This window comes from Dasypus novemcinctus, chromosome 4 (genome assembly GCF_030445035.2).
Source record: "Dasypus novemcinctus isolate mDasNov1 chromosome 4, mDasNov1.1.hap2, whole genome shotgun sequence".
NCBI lineage: Eukaryota > Metazoa > Chordata > Mammalia > Cingulata > Dasypodidae > Dasypus > Dasypus novemcinctus.
The window spans coordinates 36945949-36972238 of NC_080676.1; the positions used below are offsets into that span (position 1 = coordinate 36945949).

General features: G+C 37.0%; 1 protein-coding gene across 7 annotated transcripts in view; it reads right to left on the reverse strand.

Moving 5' to 3' along the window:
• BCHE (butyrylcholinesterase) overlaps window positions 1-26290 on the reverse strand; it is a 66497-nt gene that overhangs the window by 21909 nt on the left and 18298 nt on the right. The window contains exon 3 of one of the 7 annotated variants that reach the window (XM_004478888.5): window positions 9448-9665. The exons of 5 other annotated variants lie outside the window; for them this stretch is intronic. In XM_004478888.5, the coding sequence (XP_004478945.1) occupies window positions 9563-9665 (103 nt within the window). In that variant the 3' untranslated portion in view covers window positions 9448-9562. Of the gene's footprint in view, window positions 1-9447; window positions 9666-13604; window positions 13732-26290 lie in introns of those variants that run through there. One more of the 7 variants, XM_004478890.4, reaches the window with a different exon arrangement.

Sequence of the window (26290 nt, forward strand, 5' to 3'; positions counted from 1 at the left end):
GGGAGTAAAGATTGGTTATTGTATTAAGCAAGAAAAGATATGTTAGCTTCTGCCTTAGTTTGTCAGGCTACTATAATAAATACCACAGACTGTTTGGCATGAGCAACAGGAATCAATTTGCTCACAGTTTTGGAGGCTAGGAGTACAAAATCAAGGTGTCAGCAAGATCACACTCCCTGAAGTCTGTAGCATTCTGGTGGTGCCTTGACAGAAATCCATAAATCAAACTCTACCTCAGTTATACGGCGACCTGTGTCTTTCTGCATCTTATTCCTGATTCTGTCCAAATTTCCTTTATTTATAAGACCCACCCTGACTCATTTTGGTTTCAGCTTAGTTAATAGGATCTTCAAAGACCCTAACTAATGATGAGTTCCCAGGACCAGAGGTTAGGACCTGAACTTGTCTTTGTGGGGGGGCATGATTTAATACATAAAAGCTTCTTAGATTAGATTATTAACTCTGGAGATAGTAGATTGTAGGCTATTTGGGGATATATATTTTGAAGGTCAAGTTGATAGAATATGCTGATGTGGAATGGAGAAATTTCAGATTAGAGGTTTAGGTTTTGAACAATTATAAATGAAAGAGACATTTGTAGAGATTTAAATGGAATCCATGAGCATATACATGGTGTTTAATGCTGTAGAACTAGATGAGCTCACCTAGGGAAGAATATAGGAAAAGAGAAGGAAAGAGCTCTAAAAACTGAGCATTGTGGAGCTTTAAAGTTGGGGAAGATGAGAAGAATAAATCTTGCATTCACTCATTCACTCAACAACTATTCATCAAGTGCCATACAGTGTTTTAGAACTGGGGGGTAAGGCTATAGGAAAAAAAAATCCCTGTACTCATGGATCTTATATTCTGGTGGATAAGATAAACCATGTAAATGGTAAATGTTAAGGGGGACAAAAAATGTAGGGGAGGGAAATTTTAAGTGTGGAGAGATTTGAAAATGTTATTAAAGTGGTCAAAGAAGTGTTCACTGAGAAGGTGACTTTTGAATGTCTGAAGAAAACTAAGGATACAAATATCTGGAGAAGGAGACAAAGACCATGTGAATACAAAAGACCTAATTATGCATGGTATGAGAGTGTGCTTAGTACGTTCCAAAACCAGCAAGAGAACCAGTGTGGCTGAAGTGTAATGGAGATGAGAAAGGCAGAGATGAGAAGAGAGCGGTGATGCCGATCACTTATGGAGACTGTGAGCCATTGTAAAAGATCTTATTTTATTCTGAGTGGGATAAAAACAGTTGGAGGACTTTGAACAAAGAAATGACAGGACGTGACATGTTTTAATAGCTCCTTTTTGGCTGTTTTCTTGAAAACAAATCGAATTTGAACAAACACAGAAAACAGAAATACTGGAGAGAAAGTTAGTGCAAAAATACAGATGGAGAACGATGGTGCATTGGACTAAAGAGGTAGTAGTGGAAAAAACCAAACAATGTTAAATTATGGATATTTTCTAACCTACTCTATGTATTGGTTTGGTTTATGCTGTAATACACATCCCACAATATTCTACAACTAAGTATTTCAGTTCCCATCTCTAAAATAAAGACCCAATTCCTAAATAACAAAAACAACACTGTCACACCTAATAAACTTAATTATTTCTTAATATCTAAATGCTCAAACTCTATGTATGATTATCCTAAATGAAGAGATATGTAACTGGGAGCAGATGTGGCTCAAGCAGTTGAGCACCTGCCTTCCATACAAGAAGTCCCAGGTTCAGTTGGGCTGCTGGTGCCTCCAAAAGAAAATGAGCAAACAGATGAGCGAGCCCATTCGATGGGACTGACACAGGGAGCCGATGTGGCTCAGTGGTTGAGTGTAGGCCCCTCTTCCTGGAGAGAATTCTGCTTTTGTTTTGTTTTGTTTTGTTTTTAAGCTCAGGCTGATGAAACTTACTAAGAGACCAGATGTGGGAAATGATAAAAGGGAGCCAGAAATATTGACCCCAAGATTTTTGGCATTAAGCAATTGGAAAAATGGTGCTGTTTCTAATGAGATGGAGAAGTTCGTAAGGGGAATTGTTAAGAGTTAATTGTGAGTAGATAATGTTCAAGTTACCTGTTAGATATCTACATGGCTATGTCAATAAAGTTCAGGAGTTCAGGGAGAGGCCTGGGTTGATGTAGATGGTAGTTACAGCTATGACAGCATCTTGGTAATAAATCTATATAGGAAAAAGATGTCCAGGGATTGAGCTAGTGAACACTATAACATTTAGGGATAAAGATAGGAGGAGGAAGAGCAAAGGAAGTTAAAAACACAAGTACAGAAAGAGAAGACAAAGTCTGGTGAGAGCTGGGTTCCCACGTCTCAAATGGAGAAGTGTTTGTATCAAATACTGATGGTAGGTCACGAAAGTTGACCTAGCAATGATCATATGCATTGGCAACATGGAGGTGATTGGTGACCATAATGAGAATAGTCACCATAAGGTGAGGATTTATGGAACGTGAAAGTAGAAAAGTAAACAATGCATAGTGATAACTTAGAGTTTTGCTCTCAAAGGGAATAGAAAAATGGGGGAATTAGCTGTTGAATGATATGGAAGACCTTTTATAAGATTGGAGATATTGCATATTGATAAATGATATGAATGTTTCAGTGGCAAGGAAACAATTTATGATGAAAGAAAGAGGGAAAATAATATTAGGACCTAAATTCTTGCATAGTTATGAGTGGATGGGCTCTGCAGAATCCCACTCTCAGACAGTGATGGGAAACAAGGACAACATATGCATTGCAACAGGAAGTATGCTGAGTAATTTAGCTTGTGTTTTGATAAGTCTATTGATTTGGTGAGCTGATTATTTTTATTTTTCAATGGAAAAAAACCCCACAAATTTATAACTGAGGCTGTGACTGGGAGTGGAAATTTTGAGCTTTGAGGAGAGAGAAGAAATAAATAACTTGGAGGAGTGAATTGGCTAGAGACATTTAATGTTTGGCAACATTAAAGGCTCTCAAGTTTGAGGGCTTAAATTTGAAGTGATACTATCGTGTGGGCACGCATGTGTTTCCAGGCACATTAAGTTATTTGGTTGCATATAAGGTTGTGATTCTTGCAGGTGAAAAAGACTGAAAGAAAGCAGCCAAGGCATTGGATAGACACTTGGGATAAACACTGAAATAATAAAAATGCTGAATTATGACAGAGAAAAGGAAAGTAGGCCAGGTATGAAAAATCTCCAATGAATGAGTGAATTCACCAGGATCTCAGGCGATGACTGCAGTAAGGATGGGGAGTGGATGGTATAGTTTGAAAGATTTCTTTCAAAAGGAGATGAATTATTTTGAGGGAAGAGAGAAGGATGATTTGGAAATGGTAATGAGCACTCTGGTAAACAGAGGCAACACTTATAGCACATGGGCAGTGGAATAAAAAACAGTCACCTCTTGAGACAACTAAAGATGGAATAGAATCCTCAAGATCAGACAGTTAAAGCCAAAAAGTGAAAATGTTCACAGGTTAAAACTGAAGTGAATTTTATTGCCAGTCTCGGAATCCCAGGTATGGGGACACGGAATGCCCGCTTCCCCCTCCCAGTAGTTATTTGTGTAGATTGCTAGAAAGGGTGGGACTAAACTAGCTAGCAACCCGACCATCTCAGGTGGAAGGACCGACTGTGAGAGAGGCAACAAGATGCCTCACCTGTATTTGCCCACGTAGGCTGTAGTCAGGTTTATTATTAACTGTACCTGTTCTCATTGCTTGCCACAAAAATGTGCTGTTTCCCACTTGTGCACATCCACCCCTCTATAAAACCTGTAGCCCCCAAAAGGGGGTGTGGAACATCCCTGTCCATGGCTGTCATCGGTTTAAGTGAGTAATCATGAGTAATAAAGGCATGACTTAGGCTGTGCTCTGGTGTGGATTCTCTGGAATGTGGAATTATTTGGTCAGTCTTCCCCAGCTTGACCTCCTGTGTTATACCAGGGAAGAGTAGAAGGGATTTGGAAGTTTGGAAAAGGTGAAAATATGAAGAGTGTATATTCCAGTACAGAGTGTTAAAGAAACAAATAATTCTCAAAGGGACTTTTAGGCACCCGGTTATGCTTCTTAGCAGCATGAGAAGTTTAGTTACATACTTTGGATATTTAACTTTCTGCTTGCACACATAGAGATATGAGATATGTGCAGAGAGATATAGATATTATCTCTCTTCATATGATTCTGTAATATATAAAATACAGATGGATGACACCAATGACCTAAATCAGTAAACTCAAGGTCATTTTTCAGTCTTTGCCATTTTTTCTGCCTTTCTTTTTAACAGATTAACATCGATTGCCTTCAGAAACTCCACACATTTCTTATTTTCTTTCAAATTTTCTAGCCACTCCCTCTTAGTCTGAATTACAGGCTCATTTTCCTCTTTTTCTTCATTAGCACTGGGGATCATAAATTAAATTATGCCTTGTAAGTTTCTCACTCTATACCTTACTGATCATATCTAATTTAGTGGATTAAATTGCTATCCATATCAGTCTCTCCCCTATTAAGTCTCAAAGGCACTAACTCATCATATTCAGTACTGAATTCATCTACTTTTCTCATAAACCTGCTGACCTGTACATGTCCCTAATGCAGTAAAAGGCTCCCGCTAGTGAAGTCAGAAAATGTGATAACATTCTTTGACTTCCCTGTCTTCTCACATACTCATGGTATCTATTAAGTAATCACCAACCCTTATGGATAATATTTACTGAACTCATACACATCTTCTGCCCTGTCTAATTCCTAATATTGCTCCCTAATCTAGGTTCCTATCATTGCTACTCTGGCCCATTGAACCTTAATTCCACATCCTCTTTGTCACCATTCTTGCTCTTTTCTAGGCCATCTTCTGTGGTGAGTATGTGAGAATGCAAGAGTTGTGGGATTGATAATAACAAAATTTTAAACATTAAAGAGGTCGTTCATGAACAGACAATAGTTACGTACCATGAAAAGTGGAGTAAGATTAACTGAATTCTCTGAATCAGCCAAAAAACTCAAATCTTAACTAAAAAAGTAATATGATGTGCTCTTTGAAAATTCCAATTTTGGATTTCCGTTTTCAGCATTCATTTTGTATAATTAGTAAATATGAAGAAATTTCTAAAATTCAAATTTGTGCTCATTCTTTCCATACTTAATGTTCCCACATGATGCCCTCGGATGTAATCCAAAACCAACGTTTTTTATAAATCCATGACCTGGTTTTTGGATACTTTCTAGACTCAGGCTTCCCCAATGCTCACTTGCCTTCTCTCCCTCTTCATCCCCCTCTGGGTTATTGAATGTGTTATTTCACCTTCACATGTACTATTTATCTCCTTAAGAAAGGTTTCTGTAAACCCTTATTTCTGGAATCAAGGTTCTCCTATACTTTTATGCTAAAGAAGTCAGTATTTATAATATTATAATACTTGTCACACTGTACAGCAATTGCTTTTTTGCTGCTTTCTTCCAGCAGTAAGTGGTAACCTCCTTGGCAGTAGATCTGTGTCTGATTTGGCATTCCACAGCATTTAATAGCATGCCTGGTTCATAACTGGTGCTCAATAAGTACTTGTTAAATAAATAAAATTATAAAATATTGTAGAGTTCTGAGGTAAAGTTTAATGCAAACATTTTATTTTTATAATAACCATTATAGATGGAAATTACTATAATATCCTTGGCCAAAAATTCCTATTTGAATTAGAAAATGTGTTAAAAAGTTGAATATCATAAATCTTCTGCCTTTTCCCCCTCTGGGGTCCAACTACATGACTTAGATGAGAAAGTGTTTATTACCACTATACTCTGAATTTAAGATATTATCCATTCTGGTTGGCATGATATTCCAACCATTTATTTCACATGCTAGATATAAAGAACTTATAAATCTGTTATTATGTACTTTCAAAGTAAATGGCCTATTACAATTTCAAAAGAGGATTAGATTAAAATTTTCAATTTTATGATTGACATTTGCTTCATTTTAAATTCCATCTTATATATGTATTGGACTTAGAACTCAACTATTCTAGAACACCAGAGAAATAAAAGAAATGAAAACTTTGCATCAAAGTTTTCCATAAATTTGCATGTTGTCAGTTGTATTATAATTGCTATTGATTTGGTATGCTCTTTAACATGATATTTTATCATGTTAAAAAATCATTTAACCAATACTGTATAGAAATAAGGGTAACAAATATGAATAAGTACACACGAATATTGTGAAGGTCTAGGAAGAGTGAGGAGTGCCTTAAATATGGGTTATGAAATATGGAAGTGTAGTCTGGTCACCAAGGAAATGCATTGCTAAGCCTTGTGCATTGGCTTAGTTTTCCTAGATTTTTTCTAGACCCCTATTTAGTTGTCTGTCATCTCAAGCTACTAGAAATATTCCAGATGCCTTAAATAATATTAAAAGATTTTTCCAATTCTCGAATAGTTTGGCATCTTTGCTTTCTTTCTCAACCATTCCACAGGAATCTTGGGATATGTTCTGTCAAGATTATGGTTCAATAGACTTTATAAGAAAAAAAATGGCAGAAAGAGCCTATAGTGGATTAAGCAAAATGTCACAGAATTATAATAAATCAGAGCTATAGGGTGTGTTAAACAAGAAATAAGTTCCCGTTGACTACTTATCAATAGATTCTTTTTTTTTTTTTTTTTGGTGGGGGGTTGCCAGAGATCTCATTTGTGGAAATCCAGCGCTCAACCTCCCAGCTACATTGGTACCCTGGAGTTGTTTTTTTCATTTGTTTGTTGTTTGTTTTGTTTTTAGGAGGAACCAGGGATTGAACCAGGACCTTGTATGTGGGAAGAGGCACTCAATCACTTGACTACATTCACTCCCCACCAATAGATTTTGAAAGTACTTTTATATGTAGTGGAGTCTTTCTGATCTTGAACAAATTTTTATTTTCCTCTCTTTAGATATTATATGATCAAATTAACTATGCTGATCATTTTATTATAATCATATATTTTCCCTCTTCTGTTTTTGTTCCCTACTAAAAGAATAATTTTCAATTCTTAAATATCATTAAATATTGAAGATAAAATTTTATTTTTATCCCATCTTATTTTTTTCCATTTGTAGATCTCTGATTATATGTTTATACCTGGAATAGGTTCAAAATGGAGAAATTTACATATGATATACCAATACTTTTTAAAGTCAATACTATGATACAAAATAAGAGTTTTTGATCTTTTACTTAATCATATCAAAAAATCAGTTGGCAGCATATTCTGTTTACACCATGAGTGATCTTACCATTTAGCTTCCTTTATTTACATAAACATCCTTTCCTAGTTTAAAAAATGGAAAACAAAAACAAAAAACAAAAACTAAAACATACCAAAAATTGTTTTACCAAAGCTTCTGTAAAATTTTCAAGCATAAGAATGAGCAATTGTAAAAATGAAATTTATTTTCTTATTGAAAAGTTAATAATTTTTCTTTTATAGTACCTATTCATTACATATGAATGATCTCCATTGTGCTAAGGGTTAATGAACAGGCATGTAATTAAATGCAGAATGATAGAAAACAAACAATGCTCAAAACTATTATTGATTTACATGTATTTTATTTAAGGCCTGGTAACTAATAGGATAGAATAGAATTAAACACAATGTTTTTTTGTGTGTGTATTTTTGTTTTGAGGATTGAACCCAGAGCCCATATGTGTGAAGGGGGCACTCAATCGCTGGTCACATTGGCTCCCCTGAGTTGGCCTCCTCCTCACTTGTTCTGCTTGCTGTTTGTTTTTTCAGGAGATACTAGGAATAGAACCCAGAACCTCCCGTGTGGGAGGTAGGAGCTCAATTGCTTGAGACACATCTGCTCCTTGAACATAATGTTTTTGATGTGAAAGACAAGATTAGGACTTGCACATCCAAGAGTTTTGGTCATTTTTTTAAATTGTTAGGTTACTTTGACTTGCACAATGGTAACTTTGTAATAAACATAAGTGATACCCCCCCATGTAACAAAGTCTGTATAATTCCTTTTCTAAAAATTTAAATTTTATAAGCAAATGGAACATTGTAATCATTTTTCGTGATAACTTGACAATTAAATCTGAGATTTATAAAGTGTTATAAATAGAATTTGAAGATTCCACAAATTGTGGAATTTGTGGTTTTTTAATATATCCCTCATTCATTATTTCAGTGTTATTTTGATTCAAAAGTTTCTATGAATGCATTTTATGAAATATCTATTTCCCTGAGGTCTTCATTTTTCAGTAGGAAAAAAAAACAGACAAAAATCCAAAAATCAACAATGAAATAAATTCAAATACATATTCAGAGATTTAGAGATTCAGGCTAAGAGAGAAGGAAATCTTGTTTCTATTATAATGATAATAGTTTAGATCACCTTTTGCCGTGATGTTAATCCTTGCCTTTCTCAGCTCTTTAATGGAAACCGGAAATAGGCCTGCTGAGCCCTGCCTAACCCCAGAGCCAGTATTGAGCAATGACGCCAGGGCATTAGAAATATAGCGTGTCCCTCCAGCACCCCATTCTCCAATCCCTCCTGGCTTGATCCAGTTGTAAGAACTGCTTTCACTTCAGTTTCCTGATTTTTCTTTGCTTTCACTGAAGCTTATTCTGACAGTTTATTCAGTTTTTGTCAAAACCCTCATTCCAGGTTCTCTGGAGACCATCTGAGTTGGAGTTATGGTTGCCAGATTTAACAAAAACTGAACAAAACAAATTAGACACCCAAATAAAATGAAAATTTATTTTAGTGTAAGTATATCCCCATGCAGATATACAGAACATATACTAAAAAATAGTCATCATTTGCTGAAATTCCAATTTTGGACATCCTGTGGTTTATCTGGCAATGCTAGTTAGAGTATGTGTCTGGAATAATGTCAGGTATTTTGCATACAATTTCTCAAATCTCAAGGAAAACCTAGGAGATAGGTATTAATATCCCCATTTTAAAGATAAGGAAACTAAGGGCAAAACAGTCTCAATTATTCGCTCTTTCTCTTCTGCACTGAAACACCAAAATTTGAACAGAAAGGTAACAGAGTTTAGGGAAGATGCACCAGGATTCCAGTTAGAGCTCTGCTTTTGACTGATAGCTGTGGAATTTTGAGCAGGGTAATCTCTTTAAAACTTAGTATCTTTATCACAATATGTGATACTATTTCCTTAGAGTGTTGTTGTGGTAATGAAATTAAAGTCCTTAACAGGAAGCTAGCACATGTCAGCAGTTAACAAATTTTAATTGCTGTTATTATTAATACCAACAATAACATAGGCTTAAAATTATTACTCCAAAGGCTACTTGACCTGTATATTTTCTTAAGAATATTTCATTATTCAATAAGACAAATTATTGTTTACATGTTACGTGATAAGTATATTCCTTAAGGCTCAGATTATTTTCATTATAACAATGTTGATTTTATTTTAACAGATTAATTTTTTCAAAGACATTACATGATACTACCCTGATTGTTGAAGGATACATAGAGGGCATTGCATAACAAATTTTGTGGACTCAAAGTCAATTTTGCCCCTACTTATACTAGAGGCTATTTTTTCCTAGCTTCTCCCGGCCTCTTGGCTCTATTGTAAAGTTGCTTGCCTCTTGTCTTAGCCTTCGTAGAAGACCGCTGCTTCTGATTTGCCTGTCATCATAAAAAATAAAGGAGTAATTCTTCTAGAATTTAGGGCATATTACAAGTCAATAGGTTCCAGATGATGAAATATGATCTTTTTCTGTGGCGTAAATTCAATGAAATATTTCTGCGATAGCTCTTTCTGATGTTCAGAATATTTGTGTGGTTGTTTTGTTTATTTTTCCTCTGCTTTCAGGTTTTCTAGTACTCACTGGTGCTGCAGATAATCTAAGTTACTGAAAGACTAACTTCTAACCTAGTGGGTTGCAATGTATTTAGAAACCTTGTTTCCTGAAAAGAAAATAATGTATTAATAAATAAATATTATCATAAATAAACAAGTTAGATAATTATAATGCCAACTCCAAACAGAATTAATCATTATTAATCTGTGCCATACCATCAGCAAAAAAAAAAAAAAAACATGTTGCAATATCTCCCATTAAAAAAAAGTCCTCACTTATCCCCACATCCCTGACTTGATATCTCTGATCTACTTTAAAGGTCCTTGAAAGACTGGCTTTGAATTGCAGTTTTTATTTCCTCTCCTCCCATTCTCTTTTGAATCTCCATTAAGGTTTTAAAATCCACCACTCCATCAACAATATCACATGCCATTGTCATCAGTACCTCTACATTTCCAAACCCAAAGATAATTATATAGTTTCACACAGTTTTCATTGTACCCATTGTATATTTGATAGGTATTCATGCCCTCCTTGAAATACTTTCTTCGTTTTGCCTTGGAGGGATATTTTGTTCTCCTAGTACCCTGTTCTTCCACTTCATTCTACTTATTCTTTTTTGCTGGTCTCTCTTCTCTGAGTAATCTTGGAGTGTTCAGGCATCTGCTCTTTCTAAAATGCCCACTAATGATATGACCCTATTTCATGTTTTCAATGTGGTCTTCAAGCTATTTGATGCAAGTTTGTATTTCCAGCCTCTATTTCTCTCTTGGATTCCAGACTTCTGTGCCTGAATGGCTATTTGACTTTTCCATATAGCTGCAAAATAGTCACTTTAAATTTCAGATGTCTAAGACAACAATTTTGAATACACTCTCCCAACCATGTCCTCCCATAGTTGTTCCTATCTTAGAAAATGACACCTCAGCTTTTCCGGTAGCTCAGTCAAAAACCTGGGAGCACCGTTTTCTCAGTTTATTCTCTTACATACCACATGCCATCTATCGGCAAATCATGTCTGCCCTTTCTTCAAAGTCTATCCTACAACCAATTCATTCATTTTGCACCTAATCCAAGACAACTCCCATTCCTTACGTGAATTGCTGCAATATCCTCCAAGCTCCTCTCTCTGCTTTCACCCTTAAGTACCTATCAGTCAGATCACACTTATATATCAAATCATGCCACTGTCCCAAATCTTTCAAGGCTTACTCTCTCAGAGTAGATCCCTAAGTCTTACTAAGTTTCAAATTCTACATACCTTGGCCCTCTGTACTTTTCTGTTCTTATCTCTTACACTTTCCCCTCACAGACATTCTTGCAGTCACACTAGCTTCCTTGCTGTTCCTTTAATATGTTTAAATATCTCAATTTTGGGGCTTTTGTCCTTGTCTCTCCTCTGAGAAAACTTCACTCACTTACCTATATGATCTGCTCTGTCACTCTCCTCTAATATGACATTGTGAAAGGCTTTATTTGATCACCCCCCAGATGATATCACATTCTACACACATTGTGCTTTATGCTCCTAATTTTTCTTAATACTTTTCTTCAGTGATCTAGTTACTACCAGACATATTTTACCTTTATTTGTTCAATTGTCTTTTTCTTTCTATTACATTGTAAGATCCTTGAAGGTGGAGATTTTTCTCTATTTTTTTTTCTATTTGTTTTCTTTTTCTTTATTCTCCTTTTCCCTGTTTCTATTTTGTTCACTGTTTTATCCCCATCACCTAAGTAATGCTTGCTGATATTGACTTTCAACAATAGATGTTGAATATATGTTATGAAATTCTAACACTTGTGACATCATTGGGCTGGTATTTTGCCTTATAATGGTTTATTACAGAAAATATATCTTGCCTATTAATATGTTAACCCTAAAAAATAAAAAAGTACATAATTTTGATATCCATCCTTAGAGATGGACTATCTTAAGTGAAAACTTAAAACACCAAACCAATTAAATTTAATTCATACAAGATAAAGACTCTCCTGCTTTTATATAGCATAAGTCTAGGGACAAGTTAATATTAGCATTTCCTTTACAAAAAATTCAATTTTCCTTTAAATTAAGAGTACCTATGAAGCTAATATAAGAGTCCAGACAAAATGATAACACAGAAATGAAAGGGATGAAATTATACTTTTGAATTCTCTAGTTTTAAGTGGCATTGATTGGAAAGAAAAATTGGAATAATAATAATTTTCTGGAGCTCATCAATCTCACCAAATACATTTTAGTTGCACCTAGTTGTGGCACAGTCAGAAACATAGTATTTTATAGAGTGAAATAATCAAAGTCACATTTGGTGACTGTATTTTGTTACTTTGTGATATTTGAAGCTTTTTGCATTTCACAGGTTTTCTGAAGCATCCTATATGCATATTCCTGAAATGACTGTTTTCTAAAAACTAATTTTAAAATAAATGCTTGGTTAAGTCTAAGATCAGGTGTTAAAAGTGAAAATGAATGCACTATTTTTCCAAATTCAGAAAATATTTGAAAAACTGTAAAGGACAAATCACACTAAATTATCTCTAAGTAAATGCATCCTATATGATATTTCATGTTTTAATGAGCCCTCTTTTACTATGAAAGCATTAGTTTTCCCCTACTAAACTGCAAGAAAGTATTATAGAATATATGGACTTTTCTTTTTTTTTAGTTTAATAGCTATTTTCATAAAATTTGCATTTGTGGATCAAATCTATCTCATTCTACTGCCTTAGATGGTAAAATATTGCTGTACCCTTAAATAGTTTCCTAATTGCTTCTGTGTCCATTCTGAATTGTCCTATAACGTAATCTGTATTTTTCAAATAAATTACACTAAAATATAACAGGTTTTTAACCTACATTTATATTCTATTTGATAAACTTAAGGTAAGTTACAGGAATGCTGCAGCTAGGCATTCATTACTTTATTCATTGCTGAGTAATCCCTCTTCCACTTCTTAAGTGGGGAAAAGGATTTGAAGCAATAGAATATTGATGATGTCCTGGTAGCAATAAAATAAATCCAAGGGGATTTGAATTCTGACCCTTCTGCAAAGTCATCAAAATATTCCAGTTGGGTTAATTATAATAATGTACCACAAATAATTATAGAGTAAGAGGGTAGGGAGAATTTCCTTCACTCTGGAAGCTACTTAAACTATTATCTGTCAGAGAATCTAATTATAAGCTTGATAATAATTGAACTGGATAGCCAGATGACAGTCTTTCACCAGCTTAAACTTGTCTTTGTGTTTCATGATGTCTAATTTTAGTCTGTCTTTACCCTTACCTCTATAACATTAACGAGGCAGATATCAGCATGCTCACATGTTAAAATTACAAATTTGCAACCTCATGCATTTCCTAAGCATACTTAATGATTGCTTTTAATAATTCATGGTGAAGGCGGCCTGGTGAATGGATAATATAAGGAAATGTAAGTTAATAGCCTTGAATCATAGTTAATCTTTGCTCTGTCACCTATTACTGCAATTCATTTTTTCTCTATAGACCACAATTTTGTCATCTGAAAAATGTTCTATAGTCTCATCATTTCAGCATTTCATTCATTCTAACAATAGAATCCATAGATGTCATACCTTGTCATTGGAATGGTATCCTACATGTTAAAACTATCTTTAACTACTATCCTTTTAGTATATTAAAGTAATTTCTTATTAAGGAGTGTGCAATAGTGGAATTCCAGAATATTTATTTTGTTAAGTTGAAAAGTATAATAAAAAATAAATTCAAGAATAATATGCAAATTAATATTTTGGTAGAAGGATTTGCACAAATGTTGTATAATGAGTACAGACAGAGATTTAGAATGAAGTGTGCTGGTGTTCACTCGTAGTTTTGTTGACTTTTCCTCCAGTCTCTCTATTGCCTTTTAAGAAAATAAAATTATTTCAGAAGAAATAAAAAACCACACAAAGAAAATATACACATCTGAAATATTAGTGGGGTTGAAATATAATTTTTATCACTTTACTTTTGTGTCATATATTAGAAAACAAGATCAAAAAGCAATTTTTATATTACAAATTTTGGGAAGCATAATGCTATTGAGCACTTTCCCAGTACTATGAAAAAAAAGTCAAGTTATGGCTATCTAAATGAAACATTCATCCCCATACACACACATGCATACACACAGAGAAAATATTACAGACTAGAGCATAATGTTCATCACTTTAGAAATACATAATTTCTGTTTGTTATAACTACAACTGAGTATGCAAAGTTGTACATAATTTTAATTGTCCCAACTATTTTAAAAAAATCTTCTTCACTAAGAACATATGGCTTAGTATTTAAGTTAGTCACACTTACTCCCAGTAAAGTCAGGAAATGCTCCTATTTACATTTTACAGATCAGTGAACCATGGGACTGCAAAGTTTGGAAATATATTTTCTTCCCAATTAACAAATTGTTCCTTTTCTCATAAAATTCCTTAAATTGAAAGAATTAAACAGTATATACAAAAATACATGAGAGTAGGAGAAGGTATGCTTTGAGTTTACTTTAAAATATTTTGTCAAGTAACATTTTGGTTCAGTGGTATCTACATAGGGACAAATTATAAATGACCTGTGCCATAACACTTACCTCCAGCAAAAAGCACTCAAAAACAGTCCCCACTTTGGAAGGGCAATGACTAAATGAATTATCACTAAGCAGAACAGAATCAAGTTAAATGGTCAGTTTTGAAGCTTACTTTTGTTTAGAAATTTAAGTAATTAATTTTGAGCCAGGAAGTTAAATAATTGTGTATTTTTGGGTGAAGCCAAATCTAATCTTGAATGAGGATAAATTGAGGTGGTCTACCTCAGATGAGGAAAAATTATGATTTCTTTTAATGGAGAGGGGGATGCAATGCCATGTTAATAATAAGCACATGAGAACCAGCTGATAAAAAATATAATAACTGTACCAACATTAACAGAGGGTTACACTCGAAATATGTGCTCTGCAATTTACATGGATTATATCTTTAGTCCTCACAGCAATCCTATTATGTAGGTATTTTTATATTTCCATTCTACTGATAAGAAAAAAAAATAGTGGAAAAATATAACTTGACTAAGGTTATGTATACAAAGGATCTCTAAAAAGGTTAACACTGAGTACAGCATGGTTTCTCCCACATGATCTGGTAAAATACTGTGTAACTGTGCTGTGAATAATTCCCTTGAAGTTGCATGCTACTAAAACTCTGATTATAAAACCCAGAGAGGAATAACAAACAAAAGATGTTCTGCAACAACCGTAAACTACTTGAAGAGTTATGAAATAATGATTATCTTCTATTTTACATTATGGTATGACTTATATTTGGCTTTATTTTGTATCTTAGTAGTTCAGGTTTTTCTGACAAACCTATTTACATTTGAATATCCCAATATTACTGAGATAGCTCTGCCCATAAATCATAAGTGCTACTTAATTTAATGTGTTGATCATCAAATTCTTGCTTCTGGTGAACGACTGATGGATATATATGTTGTACTGATATTTCAACATATTTTATTATAGGACATTGGATTGGGTAGGACTTATCTTGGTAAGTCTCTAAGATAATTTTTAAAGATCGGATTGCATATAGAGCAAGAAAAAGTAAAGCATATATAGGTGGTGTTGAATTGTTTCCCCAGAAAGATATGTTTAAGTGCTAAACCCAGTACCTGTGAAGGTGACCTTGTTTAGAAATAAGGTCTTTGCAGATGCAATCAAGTTTAGATGAAGTCATATAGAATTAAGGTTGACCTTAGTCCAATATAACTAGTGTTTTTTAAAAAGAGGAAAATTTGAACAAAGGAACACAGCCACAGAGGGAAAAAAAGTCATATTCAAACAGAGGCAAGATTGGAACTACTTCTACAAGCCAAAGAACATGTGGGGCTACCAAAAGCAGAAAAAGGCAAAGAAAGATCTTTCGATAGAGACTCTGGAGGGAGAATAGCTCTTCAGACACTTTGATTTCAGACTTCAAGTCTCCAGAACTGTGAAAGAATATGTTTCCATTGTACTAAGCTACCCAGTCTGTGGTAATTTGCTTTGGTAATCCTGTGGCATTATTAAAGATAGTAATTCCAGTCAGCAATGGGCAAAATTACATTGTGGTTTGTATTTTATAAGGAATTTCAAACATTAAAACTAGAGTTTCCAAATTTGAACACCAGTTAGTGTTTTCATAGAGTAACTTCTTCATCTTGTTGTGGGACAAGAAAGCCGCTTAACAAGCCTTTCATACATACCAGAAATTGATGAACTCTTTTAAGACAAATGAAAAAAACAGTTTTACATAACTAAATGAGAAATGTAAGGATTAAGATTCCCTTAAAATATAAATCAGGGAGAAGTGTTTTTCCACTTTCATCTGTGGTGACTGATTGACACTGAATTAACTCTCCCACCATAAACAATTCTAATACTAGACAAAACACACAAAGCAATGAATTTCAGATGTTGGATAACAGGCAGCACAAACCTATGATCTTTTTTTAAAAGATTTATTTTTATTTATTTATTTCTCCCCACTCCCTCATTGTTTGATTTGCTGTGTGCTGTGTCTTTAGGAAGCACTGTAAACTGAACCCAGGACCTCTGATATGGGAAGGAGGCACCTAATCACTTGAGCCACCTCCATTCCCTGCTTTTCTGTGATCTAATTTTTTTTTTTTTCTTGTATCTCTTGTTGTATCATCTTGTTGTGTCAGCTTGCCATGCCTGCTCATCATGCCAGCTCGCTGTCTTCTTTAGGAGACACCAAGAACTGAACCATGGACTTCCCATGTAGTAGGAGGGAGCTCAGTCAGCTGAGTCACATCTGCTTCCCAAGCTTATGATCTTTGAGAGATGGCAAACACCAAGGTAAGTCTCATTTTACTATGCTCCTTATTTGGGTATAATTTATTATTTAAGGTACAGGGAGTTTGAGTCTAAGTCAGAAATAGCAGGCCTGTTTTGCTTAAGAGGTAGAAATCAGAGTTCTAGACTGCTGAAGAAGCTGGAATTTGTAGGGTAGGAATCCAAAGAGGAAGGAGGCTAGAATTCTCTACGGAGGTTCCCGGCAGGTCTTTGGCTGAGGGCTGGACTGTATACATACAGGGTAAAACTATAAAAGGCTGACCAGAGAGAGGATGCTGCAGGGTTGAGAGCTGAAAAAAGATGACAAGCAGTGCTGGGAAAAGTTGGAGGGTGAAATTTTACAGTTGGGGTCAATTTTTTTTCAATGTCTCATTAACACTCAGAATCCAGCTGAGTGCAAGGCCATACCTTAGAAGTAAGGAGTACAATGAGCCCAAGTTTATCCCCACCCTAACAGATCCTTAAGCCAAACATCTACAATATTCTCAGAGGAGAAAGATATTTGGCTTTAAGACCTGCTCAGTTGAAAGTCTAAAAATGTCTTGAGCCTCCATGAATCTGCTCTAGCAAAACATAAAGCCATGTCTACGCACAATTAAAGTGTTCATCCCATAACCGAACTGCCTGGTAGGATAAAAATAAAGATTCTCCAAGTAAAGCATACATTCTTCAGAGGAAGATAAGAGAATCCAGAATCTACTACATATTACCCACAAACTCTACTCTTAAACTGAAAATTACTAAGCATGAAAAGAAATAGGAAAACAGAAACTGGTCCCATGATGAACAAAACATTGCATAAATCGTAAAGCAGCTGTTTTAAATATGTTCAAGGACTTAAAGAATAATATATTCTTAAACAGCAAGAATAGAGGGACTTTTAGCATTTTAAAAAGTGAAAAATTTAGATCAGAAAATTTAAAAATAAATGAAATAAGAAATTCATTGAATGACTTAACTATAGATTTTAAAAGAAAGAATAGTCAGTGAGCTTGAAGATAAATCAATAAAAAGTATCTTACCTAAAAAATAAATATAAACAAAATTAAACCTCTCAGTAATAATAACGTAAATCAATATCAAACAATATCAAACATACATTAGTTCAAAATTTCCCATATTTGACAAAAGTCATCAAGTTACAGAGGCAAGAATTTCACTGAACCCCATACAAGAAAAGTACAAAGAAATCATACTTGGGAATATTACAGATACACTTCTAAAAATCATAAAGAAAAAAATCTTAAAATCAACCAGAGGATAATTTAAAAAAAGAAAAAAGATTTTGTCTAAAGAAGAAAGAACACTACTACAAATAAATACTGATTTCACATCAGAACAGTAGATACGAAAGCACAATGGAACACATCTTTAAAGAGATGAAAGATAAACAGGTCATCTCACAATTTAAAATTTAGCAAAAATGTGCTTCAAAATTGGGAAAAAATAGAGATATTTTCAGAAAAAAAAGAAACTGGGACATTTTATAGTTTGCTGACCTGCACAATGAGAAAATCAGATGAAACTAGAATCTACAGGAATGAATAAGTAGTCCTGGACATAACTATAAAAGAATATTTTGTTTCTTTCTAAATTTACTCAAAATATAACTGACCTTTAAAATAAATAATATTTAAGGTGGATTTCATATTATATTATTATTCAAAAATATAAAAAAATATAAAATAAACACTGAAGGAAATGCCATACGTGGAATTATATTGTAAGTTTCTTACCTTTTTGAAGTAAAAACAGAAAGCATAAAGTATAAAGAACAAGCGTGAAGTGTCAGGTGTGAAGGATAAAGTGGTGGAATATTAACTCTAAGTAGATTTTATAAGGTAAGGAAGCATATTGTTAGCCCTAGGCAACCACGAAAAAAAAAAATAAAGGCAACTATATACAAATGAATTGAAATACTAAAATAGATGGAAATGATATGAAAAATATCTGCAAAGAAGCAATGGAAAGGATGAATGAAAAATGAGCAAGATGATAGTGTTAAACTCACGCATACAGATAACTATTTTAAATTTTAAATTGACTATTTACTCTAATTATAAGGTGGGAGGTTTTTTCTTTAATACTTTATTTTTAGAGCAGTTTTAGGTTTACAGAAAAACTGTATAGAAAGTACAACTTGATTATTTGATTCTTAATTGTTCCTCACCTGTGAAACAATTTAGGCTGGAAGTTTAATTTGTAGAAAGTTTTCAATGACAAATCTAATAATTTATTGATATAAGCTTATTAATTATATAATTCTTCTTGATTTATTTTTGATAGGTTGTATTTCAAGGTTTACTTTTTCCCAATTCATCAAAGTTGTCAAATTAATTATCATAAAATTGAACATCATAGTCTCTTATTTTCCCTTCAATATTTGTAGGATCCATGAATAATAGAAACAATCAGAGAAAATAAAAATAAAAACCACAATGAAATACCAGCACCCAGTCAGTATAACGGCCAAAATTAAAGAGACTAATAATTCCAAGCATTGCTGAGGATGTGGAGCAACCAGTGCTCTCATACCTTGATGCTGAGTTTAAAATTCCAAACTACTAAAGAAAAGTTTGACAATTTGAAAGTTAAGAATAAATTTGCCATATGTCCCAGCAATCACTCTCCTAGTTATTTACCCAAATGAAGAGAAAACATGTATCAACAAAACACTTGTATAAATATATTCATAGCAAATTTATTCATAATAGCCCTGAAAACAGCCTGAATGTCTATGAGTAGGTGAATGGATAAACAACTGTGGTATATTCTCCTAAAGGGAATATCATTCAGCAGTTAATAGCAAATAAATGATTAATACATTAAACAACACAGATGAACCATATATATATATAATGATGAGAATATGAAGTGGGATACAAGAATATATACTGCATGATTCTAATAATATAAAGGTCTAGAAAAAGTAAATGTAATCTATAAAGTAATCTACAATAACTAGTTGTTGACTGGAGCTCAGGAATAAATGAGGGCTGTCTACAGAGATCAGAGGGCCTTTGCTGTAGCAATGTAATTATATCTTGACTGGAGTGGGAGTATATTTTATTTGTATGTTTCAGTTTGTCAATGGGCTGCTGATGTGAAGTACCAGGAATGTGTTGGCTTCTATAATGGGGATTTATTTGGGGTAAAAGCTTATAGTTCCAAGTCCATGAAAAATCCAAATTGAGGCACCATCAGAGAAGATTTCGCACCAAAGTCAGCTACTGTTGATCCTGGCACATTGCCTTGTAGTGAAGCAAGATGGTCACCTATCTCTTTGAGATTTCAACCTTTCCATCTGGGTTCACAGTCTTCTCTTGAGCCTTGCACCATGGGCCCAGACCCTTGGGTCTTCATGCTTAAGTAAACCTCTCTCTTGCACAACAGGATCAACATGATGGCCTCCTTTTCCTGTGTCTGTCTGAGTTAGTCTTTCTTTGTTTCCATTTATATTAGATCCAGAAAAGGGGCAAAGACTCAACTTGAGTCACACCTCACTAATATAGTCCAATCAAAAGCCCTAAAGCTATCTTATCAAGCAATCTAATCAAAGGCTCCTAAGCTGAACTAATGCAATCAAAGTATATCATACCCAGAGGAACAGAAAAGTTTACAAACATAATCTTTCTCTTTTTGGGATTCATAAAATAATTTCAAACCATCACAGTATGCATTTGTCAAGACTTACTCATCTGTACACTTAAAATGTGTGCATTTTACTGACTGTAAAATATACTCCAAAAAAGTTCATAAATAATACACATGGGCTTACAGATAAGAATTTATTAAAACATTCTATGAACTATGTACTTGAAAACTCATTTTCCTGAATGTTTATGACAGCTCCATGTTCTACTTCTTAATTTTTTAATGTGCCATTTTTGGAGGGATGAAATAGAGACTAGAAGGGTTTCTCAGCTTTGACATTATTGATATTTCAGACTGAATAATCGTTGTGAGGGGCTGTCCTGTGGATTATAGGTCTAGTAGCATCCCTGGGCACTACTCTGATAGAAGCATACCTTCTCCCCCCAAATCCCCTAAGTAATAATACTCAAAAATGTTTTCAGATATTGTTCTCCCTCAATATCTAACCACAGGTTAGAGTATCATGTATGTGGTCAGAAAGATATGAAGGAATTCCAGAGTTAATGATTACCACTTAGTTTCTATGGGAGTTTACTTAAACTTTACAAACTGCTGTATTATATCTCCTCATAGGCATATTGTGAGATGATGCACACTAGGCAATTAACAGTATGTTTGCTATCAAGGCAACTGTCAACAAAATGACCTATTTTTTTTAATCTCTGTTCAACTGTGCAAATCTGTATTGTAAAGAAAAAAAACTCAAAGATATCTTGTTATAGTTCAACTACTTTACAAAGTTTACTTTATTTCTTTATGGTTCATAATCTCTATTATATAAATTTTATTTGTAATAACAAAGTATCACCTTATTAATGTTGCATTAAAATATATTGATCATAGCTTTGAGAAATAAAAAGCATAACCTTGCAGAAAAATATCTAGCAAAACAGTCCTGCCCCCTGCTTCTATAAATCAGCCTGTAAAAACATGGCCATGCAGGAGACTATAAAATGAACCATACCTGCCCCCGACTTCTGTAATCTAATGAACCACTCCTGCCCATTTCCATAAATTGGCCCATGAGAACATGACCTTGCACCTGCTTTCTACTTCTGTAACTACACTTGCAAAATTTTGCCTAGCAACGTGTTAGCCAGTGAGTGAGAGCCATATTAGTCCTGCATAAAACCCTACAGAAACCTATGAACTGAGAAACAGGGCTTAGAATTTAAAGATTAACTCTCCTCTGGGCCTGCATGTAATAAATCTGTTCCTCCACCTCTCCGAGTGCCATTTGGGTTGTTTTGCTATTCAAAACTCCTGGCTTTGCTGCAACATTTAGTTCCCTGGCTGGGAAACCAAACTGAGCAGTCCCTTTGAGCCTCTGGTTTGGAATTGGTAGGCATGGCTAGTGGAGATCTCCACACACAAATGAGGCAGCACCACCTGTCCCCTTGACAGGGCCTCCTTCAGGGAAAGTATTCCTGTGGGCTGCGTCCTCTGACCCAGCCTGACTTCATGGAGAGGTAGAGGTGGATTGAACATCATAAGCTTCCAGAAAGTTAAGACCCCAGGGTTCTGAGTCCCAGTCAGTCCTGTTTCCGGGTGGAAGGGGAAACTGATCACCTCCCAAAATCTTGAGATTTGAGATTCCAGGATAGATTAGTCCCTTGGGTGGGACTTTGTAACCTCTGAGTGATTGAGTGAATGAATGGTGACAGCAGAGGCTTGCCTCTGCTGATCTAGTTTGTGGCTCCATGGCCTGTGCTATGGAGTCCAAGTGGGATCCAGCCTGTACTCTGTGGCTATGTCATATGTCACAATGGATAATCCAGACTCTACATGGATGCCTTAGCTAAGTCAAGCTTAAGTTCTCACAAGAAACATGGACAGCTGGGCATCTGAGTAGCCTCGTGAGAGGCACCACTTCTTAGTGCTGCAACACTGGTTCAGGGATGGGATCATCACAATCCAAACTCACAGTCTTAGACTGTATGTCAAAAAACTTCAAGAAAGGCTTTTCCAGGAATTATGGTGTCTGTAAGTCCCCAAGAATTCTCTGGACTCTGCAAATTTTGGTGTTGACAAGTCCTCAGAAGGAACTCTAGAGGTGGGCAAGGTTTGTGCAGTTTAGCAGACAGTCACTGGGACCCCCCGGCACCCTGATCAGTTTCCCTACATCAATTCCTAGTTAAAAATTACCCACACCCTGCCCCTTTGGGTTCGATTCTGTTTTGGAAGGAAGGGTCAGAGTAGGATCCTAGTAACTCAAACAGCCAGACCTTGAAAACCTATTATTCTATAAAAATCTCCAGAAGAAACTCCATTACCCCACCATATGCTCCAGCCATTTCAGGACATCTCTTTGCCCTGGAGCCTCCACAAGCAGATCTCCCAGGGACTCCACCTTCAGTCTCCCCGGGCCCATTAGACCCCGTGAGGGGGATCCTAAAATCACTTTGGCAAGGAGACTTTTGTCAGTGTAGCATGTACTTCAGATGTCCCTCCATGAAACACAGGGTCCAGCCCAGATGGGTGCAGATGGGACAGTCCAACCTGGAAGGCCAATCCAGTTTTATCAGCCTTTCACGACAGCAGATTTCTTACACTGGAAGCACCACACCCCTTCATATTCAGAAAAATCTCAGGCTCTTAATCAACCTCATGGAACCCATTTTCCAAACCCACTGCCCCACTTGGAATGATTGTCGCCAACTCTTCCTAACCCTGTTCGATACAGAAGAGATCCCAGATCCCCATGGAAGCCAGAAAACGGCTGTGAAAACAGGCCCCTGCAAGTGTCTTGAAGTCAGAGGAATGGGCCTAAGAGGCAGCACTGGAAGTTCAAACAGCCTGAGTCTTTAACACAAATGAGGGACAGGCTGCCCTTCAATGGTATCGAGAAGCCCTCCTCAGAAGGGTATGGGAAAGAGAGAGGCAGCCCAAAATACCCTCTGTCACTCAAAGGCCTGAAACACCTCTGGGAGATTTTTATGAGCAACTCTGAGAAGCCTTCAAGATCTACACCCCCTTCAATCCAGAAGCCCCAGAATGCCAGAGGATGGCTAGAGAAGTTTTCATAACCCAGGCAGCAATGGACATCAGACAGAAACTTCAGAAGCTAAATGGGTTTGGAGAGATAAACATCTCCTAGCTCCTTGAAGTTGCAAACAAAGTATATTTGTCAATCAGGACAAAACTGCTGAAAGGGAAGCAAAAAAGCAAATGAAACAGCAAATCTCCCTGTTAGCAGCAGCCTTAGGGAATCCATACCTGACCAATCAAGGAGTGCCACCCCAAAAAGGGGGAATACTTTGTTCTGGAACACTCCGCTGCTGCCAATAAATAGCCTGATGGGACCTGATTCATAACCCATACACTTTAATAGGGCAATTACTGTCTGAGGCTGCCTGGTTTACTTCTCTGAACTTAGAGGGCACTTTTTTTCTGCCTGAAGGTGGCTCCCCAGGGCCAATCCCTATTTGTTTCTGAATGGGAGAATCCCAAAACTCAAAAGACTCATTTAATTTGGACTCAGTTCCTGCAGGGCTTCAAAAACTCCCCACCCTCTTAAGAGAAGCCCTGGTGGTAGATCTCACCTCCTACCCATGGGACTTAACATATACTCTCCTTCAGTACATAGATGACCTATTGCTGGATATTGAGACAGAAGAAAATTGCTGGGAGAGAACTCAGGCCCTACAGTAACTTCTAACACAAACTGGCTATAAAGTATCCTAGAAAAAGGCTCGGATTTGCCAGCAACAAGTTAGGTATCTAAAATTTGTCATCTCAAAAGAACACCAGACCCCAGAGGAAAACTGGCTACTCCTGGATGGCCAAGTCTTCATCCCAAATATGGCAACCCACACCTTTGTTCAACAATACCACCAGCTCACCACCTGGAAAATACTGCTTTAAAAGCCCTGCTCAGGAAATATTACTATATTACGCAGATGGCCTCACTCTGCACCACTGTTAACAGCCAATGCCAGACCTGTGCTGGCATCCAACACACAGGTCCCAAGGTCCCCAGGACCCAGCTGGCATCCAACACACAGAAACTGCCCCTTTTGAAAACTTAACAATGAACTTTATGGAAATAAAACCAAGTGAAGGATATAGGCACTTATTAGTAATAATGTGCAACTGCTTGGGCTGAGTCAAAGCCTTTCCCATCCACACTGAAAAAGGTAATGAAGTAACTAAAGCGTTGCTCCAAAAAATGGTTCCCCAACATAGGATACCCTTATGCATTGGCAGCAACAATGGCTCAGCCTTTGTGGCAGCCATCATCTAAGAGCTAACAACAATGTTAGGAATTCATTGAAAGCTCCACACAGCATATAGGCCCCAGAACTCAGGGAAAGTAAAATGCATGAATTGAACCCTCAAAACCACCATAGCCAAGTTCTGTAAAAGAACTGGCCTCCCATGAGTAAATCTGCTCCCATTAGCCCTCCTTAGAGTAGGTGCACCCCTGGAATCTCAGGCTATTCACCTTTTAAACCACCCCCTGCGGCGGCTTGCTCAGTCGGTAGAGGTGGGGTCTGGCTGCGGACGAGGGGTCGGTCCCGCTCTGGACGAGGGGTCGGTCCCACTTGGGACGAGGGGTCGGTCCGGCAGCAGACGAGGGATCGGTCTCACAAGGGGTTGCGCGGTTCGGCTGACGGGGTCGCTCGGCGAAGCCGGCGACGAAGGGGTCGCCCGGAGAAGCCGGCGACGAAGGGGTCGCCTGGAGAAGCAGGCGACGAAGGGGTCGCCCGGAGAAGCAGGCGACGAACTGGGGACAAGGGAGGCCAGGCCCTTGTCGGGGGCTCTCAGGACTGGAGGGCGCATGGCAGAAGAACTACCACGGAGACAAGGTAAGCACGCAAGTCCACTTTATTGAGGGAGAGGCAACAGTTTTATAGGGGCTGGGGAAGGCTGATTGGTCGAAGCCACGCCCTGTTCTGATTGGTTGCTGGAGAAAGGTCAGTGGGCGGTACTGGATGGGGGAGGGGTGGTGATTAGGGATTGGCTGTTGCTGTTGCTGGGGGAAGGGGCAGGGTTTAGGGATTGGTGGCTGCTGTTGCTGGGGTAGAGGGCAGACTGGAGTTTCCCGCCCACGCCTGGCTGTTGCTGCTGTCAGGGGAAGGGAAAAGGGCAGACTGGATTTTTCCGCCCACGCCTGGCTGTTGCTGCTGTCGGGGGAGGGGAAAAGGGCAGACTGGATTTCTCCACCCACGCCTGCCTGTTGCTGCTGTCGGGGGAGGGAAAAAGGGCAGACTGGAATTTTCCACCCTGCGCCTGCGCAGGGAGAAAGAAGAAGAAGGGTGCCACCCCACAGGGCATCGTGTGGCGCCATCCGGGAGGAGGGGCGGCCGCGGAAGCATGGCTGCCGAGAAGGGGAGACCCGAGGGCACTCTGCGCCCATGCCGAGCTCCCTTCAGGGATGGCGATGAGTCCGACCAGCCACCCTATTATGGGGGCAGTGGCTTGGCCTGCCGCGGCTGCTCCCCTGCCAGGCCAGCAAACCACACTTCAGCCCGAGGGGTGACCGCAACCCCCCAATAATTCATACCTTCAAGGGAAATCTCAAACTCCTAGGAGAAACAGGCCAAAGTTCTATCCTCCAGCAGTTAAAAAAACCTAGCCCAAATACACAAAACTGTCCTGTCTCAGGATCCCATTCCATTAAGCCACCCAGTACACCCACACTTATCCAGAGACCTAGTTTGGGTAAAAATCTGGAAAAAAGAGCCTCTCAAGCCCACCTGGATGGGCCCACATACTGTTATCCTGTAAACCCCACTGCTCTCAAAGTTTCAGGTATAGCCCCTTGGATTTATCATACCAGAATTAAAGGAGCACACACCAATGAAACACAAAACAACAGGATAACCCACCTGACTATCTCTTGAAAATTTGAGTTGCCCAGAGCCACTGAGAATCACCATCACCTAACTAGTTGAACTCCTGCTCCCTGTGGTTCCTG